General features: G+C 33.9%; 1 protein-coding gene across 1 annotated transcript in view; it reads right to left on the bottom strand.

Annotated features, from left to right (window-relative positions):
• The window catches only part of LOC149796575 (receptor-type tyrosine-protein phosphatase S-like), a 47,594-nt gene that overhangs the window by 26,596 nt on the left and 2,031 nt on the right, over positions 1-18,967 (bottom strand). Inside the window, exons 4-12 of the mRNA XM_089960630.1 lie at positions 18,272-18,404; positions 18,040-18,180; positions 17,099-17,239; positions 16,153-16,293; positions 15,347-15,487; positions 10,946-11,086; positions 10,367-10,490; positions 1,224-1,348; positions 608-732 (exon numbers count right to left, since the gene is read on the bottom strand). Of these exons, the coding sequence (XP_089816756.1) occupies positions 608-732; positions 1,224-1,348; positions 10,367-10,490; positions 10,946-11,086; positions 15,347-15,487; positions 16,153-16,293; positions 17,099-17,239; positions 18,040-18,180; positions 18,272-18,404 (1,212 nt within the window). The remainder of the gene's footprint in view (positions 1-607; positions 733-1,223; positions 1,349-10,366; positions 10,491-10,945; positions 11,087-15,346; positions 15,488-16,152; positions 16,294-17,098; positions 17,240-18,039; positions 18,181-18,271; positions 18,405-18,967) is intronic.

Here is an 18,967-nt window from a genome sequence, read left to right on the forward strand (position 1 = left end):
TAAATTATTTTATCCCAAAGAATATGTTGTTTCTTTTGGCATTAAATGGTTGCTTTTCAAATTTATAAGTATATCCCTTTCTGCATGTTAATGGTATTATTCATGATATCAAATTGTAACAAATTACGTTGTCGATAATTCTGTGAAGATGTAAGTCAATCTGTGTTTCTCTCCGAAACGTAGACAGGTAAGCCTGTTATTTACATTCAGTTAATGGAGGATATCGCTCGATCGACCATTATCCAGCCCATGTTATTTGTATTCAATACATGTACGCTATTACACTAACGTCCATTGTCTAGACTATCTTTGTTAGAGTAGATACAAAACTATCACTTGTCACTTGAATAAAATGTTTTATGTGACAGGTTTTAATCATATTTGCCATGACTCATGATCAATCTAAACCAATTCATTCTGTTACACATGTTATGTTATGACGTGCAATGACTTTGAGGTACATTCGAGTACATCTTAGACGTAACGCTTTTGCCTAAATTGTAATTAATGTAATACAAAAAAATAAAATGAGCTTAAGAAAAAGAATTTTGTCCTTGACGTCAGGCAGTAAGGTCTTCTTTTTATTGGTTCAAAACGTGTCACTTACTTGGAACTCTGACTCAAATTCTTCTTTGTTTGCTTTCTTCCTCATAACGTGACCCCAAAATGAGAGAACTGGTATACTCTGAGCCATCAGCTGTGTCTTTCTCTCTGTATTTTGGTATACACCATCTGAAAATCGAACATTTGTTTTGTTTCTAGCAGTTTTCTTTGAGGCGCTATTTTGACACAAAATGGGACAGAAAGTTGTTAAAATTATGACAAAAGAAGTTCTCCTGGTAATGAAGAATGTCCTATCGAAATGTTCTTATTGGGTTTACCTTAAAATTGTTATGCATGTGGTCTTTCAGTATTTATATTTCTTTAGATTTCAATGCCGTGAATGTATGAGTAAACAATGCTAGTAGATTTTGCTTTTCGACAAAACAAAACGCAACCAATAATCGTTCTGTTAAATTGAGAGGACTCATCAAGAAATCTACGAATTTTAAAATACAAATTGTTTGAAAAACATGAAAATCCATACCTACTAAAACAAATGATTTCACATAATCCATATTGTGTATCATTTTAAAAAATCAACATGGAAACGAGTTAGGGAAATCAATATAGGACAAACTGATTAGTATCAATATTTATAAAACTAACGATTAAACATTTACCCCTAGGAAAAGACGCATCTTCGATCTCTTGTGGCTTTCGAGCACTGCTTTCTCCTTCTTGGATCACTTGGTGGAACACATTTTGCTCCTGATTCGGCATAGAGGGAACTTCTTTCTTAAGGTAACTATCAGAGTCAACCAAAATACGAGTTTTCAATAAATATTTGACAGTGTTCGCAGATTTATCGATAATATTCTCAGTCAATTCTAACATCTCCACAGATATGACACTTAAAAATCCAATCATTGCAGGTATAACATTTTTTAAAAACCCAACAATTCTTATGCAAATTATCTTAAAATATATACACCAGTACGTTATGAATATCTATATTGTGTGTTTATATTGTATCCACATTTTTAGATTTTTACCATCATTTATAAAGAACATATTGCATAGCTAATTTGTTTTCATAATTGTACGATATAATTAAGATCATATGTTAGCAATAAATAGGATGTTTACTTGGACTTGAGTTCTAGCGATGCTTTGATTATGAACTTGAAAGGTTCTAGAGAATGAAACTGTTTACAGTTTATGGTAATTTTCCATGGACATGATGAGGTACTGACGTAGGTCACGTGGGGTTTAATTACAACATGCAACGCGGGCATGTATTGCCACATATATCAGGTGGAGATGTATTGTGTCATAGATCAAATAGAGATGCATTGCGACATAGAGACGTTGGATGTATATAGGAAATGAAATTGAACGATTATTCATTCCTATTGCTATTTATGTTCCTATTTTATTTTCACTCTGCACAGGTATATACTATTGTGTTAAGATGAGAGGAAACGTTTGTTTGAATTATGTATTGGAATTTCAAAGTGTTCATGTGTCTATTGGGACAGAACACCTTTTAGGATTATTGTGAAACATTTTGGATTAGATCGCTGTGATACATTAAGACTGCTGGCACATCGGCACATTCACCGTTATTGATAATCAACACATTCAAGACCTGGAATTCATTCAAAACACTATTATTGTGAACTTATGATAACAGGTTTATAATTATTTGGGATTTAATTCACAATACTGTCAGTTCCTCTTAAATTATAAGTTATAATTCAGAGAACTGAATTTATTTCATTTTACTAAACTTATAGGTATTACATTTTGTATTGCTTAGTTTAAACTCGAAGGGTCGTAACAAGAAATCCAAATTAGTTTTTAAATATAAATTTACTTTGTTTCGAAGTTTCAGTGTCTCTTGTGCAGATTTAATTTTATACGTTTATGAACACTTTAGTGCAACTGACACACATTCACAGTGTCAACAAATGTAGTGAATTTTGTCTCAAATCAGGTCGAGGAAGGAGTAGAACTTTCGAAAAAGAACGAGTTGCTTTAGATTGTCAAACACCTTTTTCTTTTGCGGTAGTAAAAATATCTTCGGTAAAGAGGAAAAACTATTCTGTCGCACTACTTCATTGAATGGAATTTTATATATAAAATTGTTTTGGATTTGTTTACTAAGTTTGTACCTGGCTCTGATGGAGAACCAAAAGAATGCAGTTAAGAAACCGGACGGAGCTCAAGTCAAGAAAGCTTCAGGAACAAATGATCAAAAGGAAGAGGAGTAAATGCAAATTCAAAAGGAGAATGAAGAAAGAGAAATGAATTGAAGAATGAAGAAAGATAAAGACCAGATAGGCAAATGCAAATTAAAACACATAGAGACGAAAGGCAAAAATGCAAAAAGAACAAGAAGATAAACAACAGATTCAGAGGGGGAGAAAGGGTTAGGAAGATAAAAGAGAGACAAATATAGATGCAAAGAGAAAGAGAAAAAGAAAAAAGGAAATGCAATTTAGATCATAAGAATTAGAACTGGCAGCGGAAAGCACTCCCTTCCCCACCCACCCCTTTCTATACAAATTAAGTTTTGACATTACCATACATATTTGGTTAGTACAATCATTTTGGGTAAAAGAAGTAGATCAATATTTCGTCGTTTTTAGAAAATTCCTGAACATCTGCATTGGCCGAGACAGTTATTTACAAAGTTTACTGTTACGTCTTGAGGTTTGAACTGAATAATAATATGATATTAGGTAATATCCAAACAAACAATCACGTGTTTCCACAATATAAATTTAATTATAAAAAATATATAATCAAACTAATTGATCGTATCAACTATGACTTACAGTGTATACATTTCTAGTACGTAATCCTAAATAGTCTTAACTGTATTATCAATTTCTGACTAATCTTTAAACTGTTCCAAGGTATTCTGAACGAAGCTCCTAAAGTACTTATATGTTATATGCTACCGTGATACCACTAAATTTAACATAATTATTATTCCAACTGTTTCATTTCAATCTAATCTCGTAAACGGCGAGATGAAATTTGTAAAAAAATATTCAAGTCTTATAATATAATCACATAATCCCAAAGTAGTGACCGTTAAAATTAATGATTATCCACTCCACTATATCCATTTAAAATATAATTGTCAATCACTATCTTCCTTTCAATGAGTCTTAGGAAAACAACGATAACTGCACAAAAATAAAACAAACAGAGCGTATGTTCGATACAGAGTGTGTTATGTATATTTAATTTGTGTAGTTTTTTTAATTTCATTATATGTTATTGCAATGCAACATTATGTGTTGGACATAACATTGTCAAACATAAGGTTTATTTTCTACTTGACCTTAATTATTGATTTATATATTCTGTAAATAATTTGTGTATATACTTGTATGGTTATTTTGGGATTTAATTCGCAAGGACCTAAGTTCTTTTAACATTTTCACTTTGTATTCTAGCAAAATCAATTGTTTGCTAACTTTTACAAAGCTTGTTGCTTTTCACTGTTTTATGTTACCTATTTTAAGAGCATTGACTCGTAACAAGTGTCAATTTACGTCTAAAATAAACAATCTCTGATTAACAATAATGCAAAGAATAATTTGAATCGTGTCCATTTCCCGTTCGACAACTTATTGAACCTATCAACTGCTAACGCATGCGTGTATGTTCTCCATATGGTACTTGCACTTTGAGTCAAACGCTTTGTTTAACGTGATCCCAGTCACGCTCTCACGATTCCTGACATGCTTAGTTATTGATTTCTTCTTAGCGAATGCCCTTCTTATAAATGAGACTCTTGTAACAAGGTATACGTGTACTGTTACTATAATATTAACCACTGAATTAAAAGATTTAAAACAAATCTGTCGTGATCAAACGCCTACAATAAAAATTATCTTATGAATTCAAAAAATTATATATGATGCCTTCACAGTTTATTGGCACAGCTCGTGAATCTATACGTCATTGTCGGTGCTGATTATGGTATATCTCAGGGATTATCTTGAAAGCATATGAGTTCGTATGTAAGGCATATTGACATAAGTTCGTGAATTGCAGAAGAAAAACCCATATCTAATTTCCAAAGGAACAACTGTGTCGTAGGTGATGCTCTGTCAAGAAGTTTGGGCAAGATTACATTAGTTAGACTTCAAAAATTGCTTCCTTTGTAGGAACAAACTCCTGATAAGACTGATCAGAATCATAATTTCTTCCTACGTATACTTAATATAAGAAGAAAGGACAAGATTTTTATGACTGAAACAAGATGACAAATAAACAACAGAACTAAGACAGAGTTATTCTGTATGATTTTATTTCAAATAGGTCAAGATCATTTGATTTTATCAAGGAGAACGATGAACCAATCATGTCGAAATGTTCTGTATCACTTATTGATGATTCTACCACCTCTATCACTGTTAAATTATTAAGGAAAACTAGAGCTTCTACGAGTCTTTTATTATCATGTATGTTTCCACATTCTGACAAGTCTTGTTCAAATGAACGTGTTCTTATGCAGACAGTAGAGTGCGAATTTGTTAATATTCCTCCCCAGTATGTTAGTTTGGCATCCAATTCGGTCTCAGGAACCGTGACAGCAGAAACAGGGACTTCTTTACCCATCGATGGAATTAATTCATTACAAGGCAATGACCTAGGTGAGATAAAATTGTAGTTAACCTTCTTGTAACAGCCAAATCTTGTTTGGATTACAAAGTTGATCATTTATAAAAAATAACACAATGATTTATACGCTAATTGTGCAGTTACCAGAGCTATGGCAAATATATATCCTGAGAATGTTGCTAATCAGGAAACCATTCCTTTAGTTTACACATTTATTGGCCAGTCTTTTGATGAGGTCACTTTTGCTCCTTGTTTGGATCAGTTCAAGGGATTGATCACGGTAATCCTCTTTTTTACTACTCATTTGCTTAGTTCTAATCAGAATGACATAACACAATCACTCATTATCGAACATGAACTATATCCTTAGAACTCAAATTGATTTTGTGTAGGCTATTAGATAAACTGGAGCCACAACGTACCGGTTGTAGTCAATTTCTGAAACATGGGGTCATAACGAGAAAATGGCGACCTCCTGAGGTACTCGCTTACAATGCGTAGTCATAAAGGTATCAAATTCTAGTTCAAAAGTCATAATGAGAGATATTTCCTAGCCTAGCCCATGAAACGCCCTTCGCTAGTCATTTAGGAGTTCTACAAGGCTTATCACAAGACCTTGAACCATTTTTACGGGCGGAAAGTTAAACGTAGGGCTCTAAATAATGTAGATCTTGTCACAATCGTCAAATGATAGAAAAACAAAATCAGAAGATACATAACGCTCATCTGTAATCTATTCTTGCAATTGATGAACCATGTGGCATAATAATAGAAGACTGTGTCGGTCCTTTTCCTAAGACCATGTCAGGCAATCAATACTTGTTCAAAAATAACGTGTGCATCCCTCCTAAATCCCACTGTCAAATCCTCTCAGGAATATTAAAACTAAAATCGTAGTAAAACTTTGATAAAGTGTTTTACACGGTTTGACCATTCCAAATCAATCCGATATGATCAAGGGTTGAATTCAAATTTATACTTCAGTTAGGCATCCTACAGTTTAAATATTCTTAATATCACCCTAAAGGTCAAGGGACTTTATAAAGATTTCATCAAAACTTTGATGAATATCATTCGGGCACATTCCTTTCATACAGAAAAAAATCGCGATGAAGGTGCTCATTTGCTGTTCTTAACTGTTTCCAAACGATTTAAAAAATAATTACGTTTTATTCCTTTTGAACTATTTTTGGGACATAATGTGTGTCGACCATTGAAGTTGATAAAAGAGAAATATTTTTACTATGTCTCTGATATCAAATACGAGTTTGTCAAAGGTTTGTGAAGTGTCATGAACTAATCTTCACTCTACTCAGTCAATAATGAAATTAAAGTAGGACGCAACTACCCATACAATAATAATAATAATAATAATAATAATAATAATAATGATAATGGGGACTTTGTATAGCGCCTAATCTTTAGAAGTTCTAAGCGCTTAACAACATTAGAAAACACCTATAACATAAAAAATGTATATAATGATATGATTACCAAACAAAACACCATACAATTAGAAGAAATAAAAAACATGCGGAAAATATTTAAGGTAGAAAACACTATTAGGCCTTTAAGTTTGTTCTTGCAGCCGAATTAAGCGAGTTTTAAGAGCACTCTTGAATGGGATCACAGTGTCTTTGTGTCTACGTTCAGTGGGCAATTCATTTCATGTTGCTGGGTCCTGGTATGCAAAGGAACGCTGTCCGTATGACTTTGTTTTCATAGTGGGAATAATGAGTATACGATTGTCAGAAGAGGAGCGTAAGTATCTTGCTGGAGTGTACACATGGGTGAGGTCGGACAGGTATGTTGGACTAGAGACCGTCAGTGAAACGTAACACAGAGAACACATTTTGTGTTTGAATCTGAATCGAATGGATAGCCAATGTAGGGCACAGAGCAGCGAGGAGGTGTTCTCTGATCGTTGAACTCTAAGTATGATCCGAGCAGCTGTGTTTTGAACTTTTTGAAGTTTCTGGAGTAGATATTGAGATGAACCAGACAGAATTGAGTTACAATACTCCAGTCTTAAAAGTACTAATGAACACACAAGTGTTTTAGTGGCATCAACTGAAAGATATTTGCGAATGGAGCTGATACGTCTCAGCTCAAGATAGGCAGCGTTGCATATGTTCCTGACATGTTGTTGCAATGTGTGAGTACTGTCTAGAGTAACACCTAGATTTCGTACTGATTGTGTGAATTTAATGTTGGCGTTGCCGATAGTTATTGTTTGAGATAAAGGATGTGAATGAGAAAGTCTTTGTTTTGTGATCAGAATGGCCTCAGGTTGATCATCATTCATCTGCAGCTTGTTACATGTCATCCATGATTTCACATCAGAAATGCATTTCTCTACAACTTGGATGGTAACATCAACTTCAGTTGGGTGGCTAGATTTGTAAATGTGGGTGTCATCAGCGTACAATTGGTGAGACACTGGATGATGATCTATGACTCTTGAGAGCGGCTGAGCGTATAGAATGAAGGGGAAAGGTCCAAGAACATATCCCTGTGGAACAACACAACGTAGATCAACTGGTCTAGAGTACATTCCGTTTACAGACACAATGTGTGTCCTGTTGACCATGTAGGACTTGAACCACAGTAAGGCTGTATCATGAATTGCAAATACATGCTGGAGACGGTTAAGTAATATATAATGGTCTATTATGTCAAATACTGCAGACAAATCAAGGAGGGTGAGGACTGTGATCTTTCCGCTATCCAACGCAGAGAGAATGTCATTAACTAATTTTAGAAGCGTAGTTTCAGTACTGTGGCAAGGACGATATGCAAATTGTACATTCCTGAAAGGACTGCTTGAATTCAGATGAGATACAAACTGGGATAGAACAACCTTTTTTAAGAATTTTTATATCCAAGGGAGATTAAAAACTGAGCGGTAGTTCTTTAAATAGTTATGGTCTAGTAATGGTTTCTTCAGCAGAGGATTTACAATGTCAGATTTGAAAATGATGGAAATTCCGCGGTTGAGAGAGAGGTATTAATAACATCAGTTAGTGAAGGCAATACTGGATCTAAGCACTCAAGCAGCAGTGATGTTAGAATTGGATCAAGTTCACATGACTTTGGTGCACAGTTCATCAGGATTGTAAGAACGAAATGCATAGAGACAGGTTCAAATACTGCTAATGGTTGCCGCTCAAACTCTGTATCCCAACTGTATGGTGACGTCGAGTCAATTGACATTGTGGTGTCAAGCTTATTTCTAATAGTTTGATTTCTGTCACGGAAGAAATTTGCAAACATGTCCGGAAGGTTGACTGGAAAGAAGGCAGTTGGAAGTGGTGTAGATTTGTTCTTTGAGATTAGCTTGTTAGTAATCTCAAAGAGCTCTTTGCAGCTGGAACTTTCCAAGATCTTAGTAGTGTATTGTGCTGATTTCGCTGCATGGACTGTATCTGTGACATTCTTCTTAGCGGCTTCATAGGTTTGCTTATGAATGGTGAGTCTGGTGGAAAGCCAAAGCCTATCAGCTTTAAGGAGGTATATTTTAGCAGTGCGAAGCTGGTCCCTAACACTACCATACCATGGAGAACACTGTTGAATTGTTACTCTGCACTTGGTAGCTGGGGCATGTTTGTCGAGCAATGAACGCAGGCAGTTATCGAGTTGTTCTGCTGTAGGAGATAAGCAAGTTGTTAGGGTTGCTTTGATGTCATGCATTAGTTTGATTATGCCACTATTCTCTTGAGGCTAAATAGCATTGTCGTTACACAATTCAAAAGAAAGTGCGTGCCATAAATTATATCATTAATACTCCATCGAGGATGAAACAGAAACAACTTTGCCACATAAATAATTTAAAGGAGCATGTTGATAGAGATAGCCGTGTTAATCTTTCAATCATTGTAGTTGTTTCTGTCTCAGAAAGTGAGTATTTAAACGATGGAATGCAATCTGTCTTCCGAGATTTTTGCGTAGTCAATCTTCGGAATTCAGACATACTGTACAATCGATACCAGAAGCATCTGCATTTTCAGCCACAAAAAGAGTGAATTAAAACAACTGTGATGTGAATATGGCCACGTGTTCCCAGATGTTCTCATACGAACAAATAAAATCTACCACTGACGTTGAAATTGTAGGATCTACACCAGTGAAGCAGCATCATTAATGAATTAATCCTCACAAGTAGAAATATTTGGAAAAAAGAAACTCAGTATTTGCTGAAGAGTGGTAGCATTGAACCAAATAAAAGTAACTGAAGTTTGCCCAGTATTATTGTGCCGAAACCAGATAATGCTGTCTGAATGTATATTCATTTTAAAAGTAAACAGTGTCACCGAAACGGATTCATTTCCAATACCAAGAATCATTGACTTACTGACAAATGCAAAATATGTCACAAGGCTGACCTTCTCAAAGGATTTTTGAAACATTCTACTAACAGAATGATCCAAAGAAATTTAGCATTTGAAAACCCAGATGGACTTTATCAAGATAAAATGATGCCGTATGAGACAAATCGTTCTTCTTCAACATTGCAGCGTATAATTAACATGATAGCATCTGGTCCGGACAGATCATTGGGAAACCATTCGGAATTTCTTTGGTCAATTCAGTTTGATGCAAATTTGACAATTATTTCAAATGAAAGTCCGTTTTCACATGCTTGTGTTACATTTAGACCATATTATAGGACATGGTGAAATTAAATCTGTAAAGGTTAATTTCAGTGCTGTCTCTGAGTTCCTAGTGCCCTTTAGCAAAAAGGCATCTAGTGCATTTTTGTATGTGTGGATGAATATTCTCGGATATGTTTCCCATATGTTTCCATTATTGCTGACTTTATGAAGTAGGTTTCATTGGTGTGACAAATGACTAGAGGCGTTTGTTAAATTAAAGACCATACGTAAGAGTACATCAGTTATTCAGATTAAAATTGCAACCAATCATTTAAATTTATATTTATGTAAGTAAGTTCGGGATTCATTTCGGAACACTATTATTTTGGATGCGTGATAGAAGTTAATTGATTGTTTGAGATTTATTTCAAAATACTGTAAGTTCACATTAAATTTTGAATTTATAATTTACAGAATAAAATAATCTTTAAATTTTTACTAAAATTTATTTTTCTGTTTGCTTAGTTAAGATTCGTAAGACGTATGCAAGATGTATGTTCATACTGACACATTATTTAAACTATTACCTTCGTTTTCTTCTTACACTCAGAACGACAAGGACGATGATTAAAACTATGATCAGGATTGCAACAGGAACAATAACACCGATTATGGTACCATTGTCTGATGGAGGGGAAGACATACCTATTTCTGAATGAAATGAAAATTTCAGAATAAAGCAATTAAAATGTGCGTCAACATATAACAAACTTCAGAAAAATATTTTTCTGTGATAAATATATTTTATATATTGTTATCTGGGAATATTAAACGCTGTTTTGTATAACCACTCCAATAATACCCTGTGGAATTATCTTACCATACATCACCTACATCGCCATTGAAAAGGTAACCAACAGTGTCAAGATAAATATAACCTAGATAACCCAGATCTCTATGACACATAAATTTCATCGCCATGATATGTATTGTAAAACATATAAACTACATCGCTATGACATATATCAGACCTACGAAACTAATACTAGTAATCCTATGGAAAGATGTCACCGATGATTTGGAAATGAATTACATATTACAGAACTGTTAACATTTGGTCAGTGAATGGAAAGTGTTAAAAGAAGTTTCTATGTGACATGGCATACCTTGTGTACATTTCTCATCTTTCCATCCATCTTGACAGCCATGTATGCACGTTCCGTTTATGGTTGAACAACTGTCAGCGCCGTGCATACACTTACCACAGGTTTCATTGCATCCATATCCATATGTCCCTTGTACGCATTCTAAGAACATGAACAGCAAATAGCGTTATAAAATATATCGCATCTTACGGGTTCCTGTTTTCATTTTACTATTATGACTCTGTAGTCTTCAAAGAAGTTAGAGCAAAGAGCGAGAAGCAACAAGCTTTGTAAGCTTCAACAAATAATTTATTTACCAACATATACAATGTGAAAATTTTAAAAAAGAAAATTACGGTATTGCGAATTAAATCCTAACAAGAATTACAAACAAAAATCCTAATTATTAATGATCTTTAGTAGGAATCCAAATTAAATCCAAAGCTGGAAGTGTTACAGTGCCTGTTGTGGCCAATGTAATGTTGATGTGCCAACGGGTTTTGTGGTATCACAATAATACAATCCAAGAATATATCTTTAATTGAAATTTCCTATAAAGTCCAGTCTCTTTTGCCATTAATGCTACTGTTAAGCACTTTCGTTTTCCAGGGACCAATAATTTGAATTAAATAATTTGAATTAAAGGAATTCCATCCCAAATGCATCACTGAGTACAACAGTAATACAGCCGATTCTACTAAGATATTACAGCAAGAATAATTAATTTCTAGAAAAACAATATTATATAGTCCTTGTCTTGACCTCATTTATTATATTTCCTGATGTAAAGTTTCCTTCTGGAAGTTTCCCAAAGTTCCAAGATGAAATGTTAGTTATAATTAGAATTCCAATTCTAAAATTAGAATATAAAACTTAGTTAACAGTAGGTAGAACTGGCGTTTCATTGGGGAATTTCCTAATTGTAGACTAAGATTGAGATAAACATGTTTACTATCTACATTTATTGTAACTCCTGCTAAATGATTTTGTTAATTTTTTTAACATCTTTTTTCATGGCTATAAATCGTACATAATATCTTTAGTTCACTTTTGCATACGTGATATGATCTGAAGAGTGTAGTAGTTATATAGGATCTATAAATATATGCTTACTTATGTCTTTACACTTATTAATAATAATCTTAATACTTGATGGCGCACATGGCTTAATTTCTCAGTGGCAGATGGGGTTTCGACGTTTCTAGAATGATTTAGTAACTTACTGTTGGTTGGGCTAGGTCATATGAATAGTCTAAATCGACCTTAAAGGAGTGTTGTTGCCTCTCACGTGAGGTCTATTAAGAAATACAGTTGCAATAGATGGTGAATATAAAGAGAAAAATGGGCAATCAGATTCATTCCGATTTTGAAGTATTTCACTTGTTTTGCGTTCCTTTTGTAATGTCTCCAGACGTATTTTATGATGTACGTATATTAGAGGTAAAAGGTTTCTTTGCACTGTTCAGTGTAAATAGAAAGTGCTCATTGGTTGCACGATACTATTATTCTGGAACTGTTATACGTTATTCGAAGAAATTCTGGACAACGCCATCTTGACAATGTCAGCGATGCTGGATGACCAGAATATTTCCGGTTTTGAAATGTATAAGGACATTCTCATTCATTTACTACTTTTATAGACCTTGATAAGAATTAATTTCGAGTTATCTCATAAATAATGTAAGTTCCTCGTGTATTTTCATTTTATATCTTTGATATAAAAAAAAATGATTTTTTAACTTTTACAAACCTTGCTGGTTTTTTTATTTTTTCGCTGTTATTTAATTTTATGACCGTACGTTCGAAACAACTACAAAACTGAAATCAGTGATTCAGATTAGGTACAAAAGTAACTTATTTTGACAAGGTCAAGTCCAAACTACAATTACCCATGACAAATAATGAAAAGAAAAGAAAAATACTTTAAAACAATCTAAATTAAATATACATAACACTCCGAAAATGAACGACAAGAAAACAATATGAAGAGAATCTTATGTTTTCTTTTTAATATATTATCCGATACTATACTTTTCGTGGATTTTCAGTATGGCATCAAGTCCTATATTCACTGCGTAATACCTGGATGTGTTTACATCAGAGAATAAATATATCCGATTTTGTTTCACAAGAAACAAATATTGTTCGTAAAAAATAGTATGATCCTATAGTCACATTGATGTTTCCTCTGGTTCTTTTCACAATATTATTGCCATGAACCACATTGTAATATGTTCGATTTCAATAATAGATCTGACGTTATTTACTTCACGAATATTCAAAGAAAGATGAACTGCATTACCAACAGAAAATCCCTCAAGTTGTCATTTTGTTCATCCGAACTGAGGGTATAATTGATAGATCATAGTCTCTTGCAACGATCTGATAAACGCTATTATATTATTGTATATTTTCCAAGGGTTCTTCGATCCCCTAACTTTATCACGAGAAAATCGGAACTAGCACGACGCATGCAAAATACTTTATGTTGTCAGCTAAATATTTAGAACACTTACAAATAAGAAAGGTCACACTGTTGCAATCGTCTTTAATCCATATATTCACTTCAAAACCTTCTTGAACGAAAGAAAAAAACACATTCTGCTAGAATATAATTTGGTGTAGAAAAGTAGTGCGCGAGTGATGATTTTACCGTACTTGATGAGCAAACCATCAGCTTTCACTTAATTGCAACCCTCAACGTACCAAGTCTAAAATTAATCAGAATTACCTACATCTTTAATAGATAATATCATTATTACTGAAATCACCATCATAAAATAACTGACTTAAATTGCTTAGACACCTAGACTATAATATTGCATAGAGTGGACCTACTGTTATTTAAAATTACGAGTAATTCTAGATTGAATGTACGAAGATAAATACATGTTTAAGAATAAAATGTCAAACGAATGACAAAGTACAGCTTGTTGCGCATTATAATATTTTGCTTAGAATACTGATTACATAAGTTTACACGTCCCTCCCCACCATCCAGCTTCACAAATGTCCATGCACTGCCCGTCTGTCGCTCAACCAACGAATAATGACACGTTTTAACCAGATAGCAAAATTTCTTTTTACGTAATACCTCATATATCCCTTTTTCATTCTTAGAAAACAGAAAAACAAAAGATCTTTCAGAACAGGTGTGCAATTATTTTCTCCTTGTGACTACGTGCTTCTTAGTCACGTGAAAATTCAAATCGAAACTGTTCTTGCAGAATAAATATATATTTATATCCAACAACTCCTTAAGCTTGGATCTAGTGTTGTTAGGAAAATACGTACTAAAAGAAATATATAATGAACTACAGTATGTTAAGAGCCATTCTGCATCAAAGCGAGTTTCAAACATCGAAATTGGTGCTCTTATAAACAGGTGGTAAATATTTGCATAGATTACTATCCAATTTATACGAGAAACGTTACAAGAAGTTTACATTTTAGATTGTGCTTTCGTTGCTTCAAGTTCGTCTTTCGCACTTTGATATCTTTCGCATCACTTTTTTTACATCTTTCACGAACAAATGCAAGCGAAATATTTCATGTTCTCATTATGCGTAATTCATATTAAAAACCTCTCTCGTTCCTCTTACTTTTTTTTATTAAATAATTTCTGCGACAAGAAAAATGATTAAGATTTGTCTTATTATTATTATCATTAGCATTCTAACAAATATAATACTTTAATGGCATCGAATGAAAGACGAATTCAGCGATAATTATTTAAGGCAAAGGTACATAGTAGCACATCATCAGGAAACGTTTGCCGAATATTTTGAGCATAAGCATATCAATTATCAAGTAATGAAATATACTGAAGATCCTTTACTCCTTTATTTCAAACATAATTTACAAATGCAAAATCAAAAATGTGCATCCTCTTCTTACAAAAGTACAGAAACATTTCTCCCGATGATTTCACTTCGGCGTTACATTTTTTAGATACAGGCTCAGGAACATGAGAGCTACAATAATGGCACGGTACATTTTGTTCGAGATGATATATACATTTTCAAAATGGAATATGACATACTCTGTATGCATGTTTCTTCCCGCCGTCCAGCTTTACAACCGTGTTTGCATCCTCCGTCAGTCGTTGAACAGCTGTTATTGCCGTTTAAACACATGCCACAGGTACTGTTGCATTTGTACCCCGATTTGTACCCCGAAAACACGAAATGCAAAACAACATTTTAGGATTCACTAAATCTTTCAATTATCTTTAAAAAAATATTGTATTAGTATTCAGCTTACTCATCCAACCAGAGTATCTTCTGAATTCTTCTAAAAGTAGCTGTACAAATGTAATGTATTCTAGGCGATGTACTAGTCTTATGTGCATATCTACTATGATTTTGACAACTTACAATTTGGCTGCGATTATATCTGCATTTCAAATTGAATGTGACATACCCTGTTTACAAGTTCCTCCCTGCCATCCAGCTTCACAACCGACCTTGCAATGTCCGTCAATACCTGAACAGCTGTTGTTGCCACTAAAACACATTCCACAGGATTCATTACACCCGTATCCATACGCTCCTTTATCGCACACTATACGAAAACGAAACACAAAGTGACACTTGGACATTAACACAAACTGCATATTCCTTTCAAAGATAATGTTCGTATCTCGTAATTTCTTATCAGAGTATGTTCTTGTGCAAACAATATTTAAATTCTGAAAACCCAGATTCTTGTTTGAAAGCAGTCGTTCAAATAAATACATTTCGGGCATTATTATGGAGTTATGAGCAGATTTACTTTGCTAATCACAACATACAATTTGTTATTCTAATGAAATTTACAACGCGCTGTGTATAGGTACACCCCGCCATCCTGTTTTTGAAATGACCTGTCACCATCTACCTGTCACTGAACGTTTGTTGTTGCCGCTAAAACACATGCTACAAGTGTAATTAGACTTGTCGCTACAAGTTCGTCTTACACATGTCAAAAAGAAACGTAATACGAAACTAAATTTGCGAATAAACCTAACTTTATTTTCTTTGAAAGAAAGCGTGTATGAAGATTTCACCCATACTCCATGTAGGTTTTGTCTTGCATTAAACAAATAAAATTACGGAACTTCAGATTTTTATTATTGAAAACATCATGCATTTTTAGTGGATTGTACTAGCCACAAGTGCAAATTTATTTTGAAAATGAAACATACAGTCTATTAGAGACTATATCCTCATTTTCCGAATGTGACGTACTTAGCTTGCACGTTGCTCCCCACCATCCAGCTTCACAACCGAGCTGGCACTGTCCATTAATCGTTGAACAGCTGTTGTTGCGGCTAAAACACATGCCACAAGTTTCATTACATCCGTGGCCGTATGCTCCTTTATTGCATTCTAAAGGAAACAAATTATCTCACTTTATTTGAGGATAAACACCACTCTTACTTTTCTCGTATGAACGGTATATAAGTATTTTTTAATTCCCATCCCTGTAGAGTATGTTCTTGCGTAAACAATTTTAAATTCTGCAACTCGTTGACTTTGCTACCAATACCTTCACAAACATAATGCATACCGGGACATATGCTGGTATTATGTACATATTTACTTTGAATATGACAACTAACAGAATGTTTAAGATTATAGCTGTATTTTCCAAAGGAATGTGACATACCCGGTTTACAAGTTCTGCGCAGTCATCCACATTCACAACTGACCTCGTATTGTTTATCAATCGTTCAACAGATGCTGTTGATATTCAAAACATGCCACATGGTTTATTGCAAATTGTATGATCTAAAAATGATGTCACGTATTTGTTTCCATTTAGGATACTCTATATGTGTATAACGGCTATGGAATCCGACTGTACTTATCTCACATGTAGTAAGCCGTACGCTCTTATATCGCATCCTTATAGGAAACAATATATTTCACAGCATTGTCGAATAAAAACGCTTTTAATATTTCCTTAGAAACAAAGGCTTGACGAACATTGTATATTCCCATCCAAGCGGAACATTTTCTTGCGGACAAAAACAAATGTTTAAATTCCAGAAACTCATTCCCTTTGTTAATAATATCCAAATATCGCATTGTAAAAAATATAATAGTAGTATGTACATATGTTACTTTAATAATGACAACTTACACATTCTTAGAAATTACAATACCATAATTCAAATGGGATGTGACATACCCTCTTTACAAGTTCCTCCATGCCATCCAGCTTCACAACCGAGCTGGCAATGTCCGTCAGTCGCAGAGCAGCTGTTGTTGCCGCTAAAACACATGCCACAAGTTTCATTACATCCGTAGCCGTATGCTCCTTTATTGCATTCTAAAGGAAACAAATTATTTCACTGTATTTGAGGATAAACACCATTCTTACATTTGTAAAGGAACACTATATAAGTATTTTTCTTTCACACCCCTGTAGAGAACATTCTTGCGTAAATTGTTGTAATCCTGCAACTCGTTGACTTTGTTACTAATACCGTCAAAAAGATAATGCATTAAGGGAAATATACTTGCATGATGTACAGATTTATTTGAATGTGACAACTTTAAGAATGTTGAGATTACAGCTGTATTTTCCGATGAAATGTGACATACCATTTTCACACGTTCTACGCATTTATTCCATCTTCATAACTGACCTCGAATTCTTCATCAATCGTTGAAAAGCTCTTGTTGCCATTAAAACACTTGCAACATGGTTTACTGAACATTTTATTATCTAAAAATGATGTCACATATCTGTTTCCATTTAGGATATTGAATATGAGTACACCGGCTATGGAATCCTACTGCTTCTATCTCCCATGTAATACTACGTATGCTTTTATATCGCATCCTTGTAGGAAAAAATATATTTCACAGCATTGTCGGATAAACACACTTTTATTATTTCCTTAGAAACAAAGGATCCAGGAACATTGTGTATTCCCATCCACGTGGAACATTTTCTTGCGGACAAAAACAAATGTTTAAATTCCAGAAACTCATTGCCTTTTTAACAATATCTAAATATCGCATTGCAACAATTATACTAGTAGTATGTGCATATGTTCCTTTAATATTGTCAACTTACACATTCTAAGAAATTACAACACCATTTTCAAATGGGATGTGACATACCCTCTTTACAAGTTCCTCCATGCCATCCAGCTTCACAACCGAGCTGGCAATGTCCGTCAGTCGCAGAGCAGCTGTTGTTGCCGCTAAAACACATGCCACAAGTTTCATTACATCCGTAGCCGTATGCTCCTTTATTGCATTCTAAAGGAAACAAAATATTTCACTTTATTTGAGGATAAACACCATTCTTACATTTGTAAAGGAACACTATATAAGTATTTTTCTTTCACACCCCTGTAGAGAATATTTTTGCGTAAATTGTTGTAATCCAGCAACTCATTGACTTTGTTACTAATACCGTCAAAAAGATAATGCATTAAGGGAAATATACTTGTATGATGTACAGATTTATTTGAATATGACAACTTTAAGAGTGTTGAGATTACAGCTGTATTTTCCGATGAAATGTGACATACCATTTTCACACGTTCTACGCATTTATTCCATCTTCATAACTGACCTCGAATTCTTCATCAATCGTTGAACAGCAGTTGTTATCATTAAAACACATGCGACATGGTTTACAGAAAATGTTATTATCTAAAAGAGATGTCACATATTTGTTTCCATTTAGGATACTGTATATGAGTATACCGGCTATGGAATCCGACTGCTTTTATCTCCCATGTAGTGCGCCGTATGCTCTTATATCTCATCCTTATAGGAAACAATATATTTCACAGCATTGTCGGATAAACACAATTTTATTATTTCCTTAGAAACAAAGGATCCAGGAACATTGTATATTCATATCCACGTGGAACATTTTATTGCGAGCAAAAAACAAATGTTTAAATTCCAGAAACTCATTGCCTTTTTAACAATATGTAAATATCGCATTGCAACAATTATACTAGTAGTATGTGCATATGCTCCTTTAATATTGTCAACTTACACATTCTTAGAAATTACAATACCATAATTCAAA

This window comes from Sinohyriopsis cumingii, chromosome 6 (assembly GCF_028554795.1).
Source record: "Sinohyriopsis cumingii isolate HCF-2022 chromosome 6, ASM2855479v2, whole genome shotgun sequence".
Lineage (NCBI taxonomy): Eukaryota > Metazoa > Mollusca > Bivalvia > Unionida > Unionidae > Sinohyriopsis > Sinohyriopsis cumingii.